Below are 1,429 nucleotides of genomic sequence, written 5' to 3' on the forward strand. Positions count from 1 at the left end.
CTACAAAGGTCGTTCAACATGTACGACCAAATGTCAATAATCATACTGTCTACCCAGGTTTTATCATCCATTGTAAGCATGTCCCCGCGCGTCACGTGTAGACTTACTCTATCCCCAAAAAATAACATTTCACTGCATAAAACCATAAAAACATGTTTCAGAATGGGGTACAAATTATATTTTTTATGAATAAGTAAGTATGTCCAGGAAACATTACCTTTGATCAAGTCCCGTAGCAAATATGAAACCCACAAAAATCTTCTGAATGTTTGTAATTTGTTTGACATCCCTAAACATTTTATTGAAATATGGGGTTTTCAAAACTGGAGGCAATTCCAAAGCTTTAAGACATTCTTTCAATTGCATTTGTGGACGAGAAGAGGCAGTTTGAAGTGGCGGTGGTAGACTGGAGATGTATTCTTCCGATTCAATTTTTACTATCGCCAAAGAAGGGGAGTTGTGGTTGGTTTCGGTGTTGATGACATCGGTTAACCAATCCGTTTTCAAATTTCGGGGGACTTTTCTACAAACATTTAAGGCCTTTGATGGTCCCGCTTCTTCTGTTTTTTGGATAATTTGGATAGGAGGCAAGGCTGGGGTTGTTGGAGTGCTGGTGTTTGTGTTGGTTTCTGTATTGTGAGGAATGGTGTTGGCTATAGGTTTGGCGGTTGGAGTGCTGGTGTTTGTGTTGGTTTCTGTTTTGGGAGGAATGGGGTTGGCTATGGCTTGGTCGGTTGGATTGGCTCTGGCTTTGGTGTTGGTTTCTGTTTTGGGAGGAATGGGGTTGGCTTTGGCTTGTTCCATTGGAGGGATTGGGGTTTTGTTTAGAGGAATGGGGTTGGCTTTGGCTTGTGCCATTGGAGGGGTTGGGGTTTTGTTTAGAGGAATGGGGTTGGCTTTGGCTTGTTCCATTGGAGGGGTTGGGGTTTTGTTTAGAGGAATGGGGTTGGCTTTGGCTTGTTCCATTAGAGGGGTTGGGGTTTTGTTTAGAGGAATGGGGTTGGCTTTAGCTTGTGCCATTGGAGGGGTTGGGGTTGTGGTTTTGGTTTCTGTTTTGAGTGGAATGGGGTTCTTGTGGGATTGGGCCGTTGGAGTGAGGGTGGTTTGTGTGTTGTCTTGGGTGTTTAGAGGAAGGGTTTTGGCTTTGGCTTGGTGGTTGGTTTTGGTGTTTTGTTCGGTGTTGGGAGAAAGGGTGCTCTTGTTGGGTTGGGCTGTTGGAGTGGTGTTGGCTTTGGTGTTGGTTTTGGTGGTGGGAGGAAGGGTGCTCTTGTTGGCTGGGGCTGTTGGAGTGGTGTTGGCTTTGGTGTTGGTTTCGGTGTTAGGAGGAAGGGTGCTCTTGTTGACTGGGGCTGTTGGAGTGGTGTTGGCTTTGGTATTGGTTTCGGTGTTGGGGGTTATGGTGTTCTTGTTGGCGGGGGATGTTGGAGTG

At 45.7% G+C, this 1,429-nt stretch overlaps 1 protein-coding gene across 1 annotated transcript; it reads left to right on the top strand.

The window, feature by feature from the left end:
- Window positions 1-643: 643 nt before the first annotated feature.
- LOC124918062 (keratin, type II cytoskeletal 5-like) lies at window positions 644-1,420 on the top strand (the record flags this gene model as incomplete). The annotated part of the gene is made up of 2 exons (XM_047458323.1): window positions 644-760; window positions 1,129-1,420. Coding segments are annotated over exons 1-2 (409 nt in total), but the record flags the coding sequence as incomplete, so codon positions are not given.
- Window positions 1,421-1,429: the final 9 nt, after the last annotated feature.

Source organism: Impatiens glandulifera, unplaced genomic scaffold (genome assembly GCF_907164915.1).
Source record: "Impatiens glandulifera unplaced genomic scaffold, dImpGla2.1, whole genome shotgun sequence".
Taxonomy (NCBI): Eukaryota; Viridiplantae; Streptophyta; class Magnoliopsida; order Ericales; family Balsaminaceae; genus Impatiens; species Impatiens glandulifera.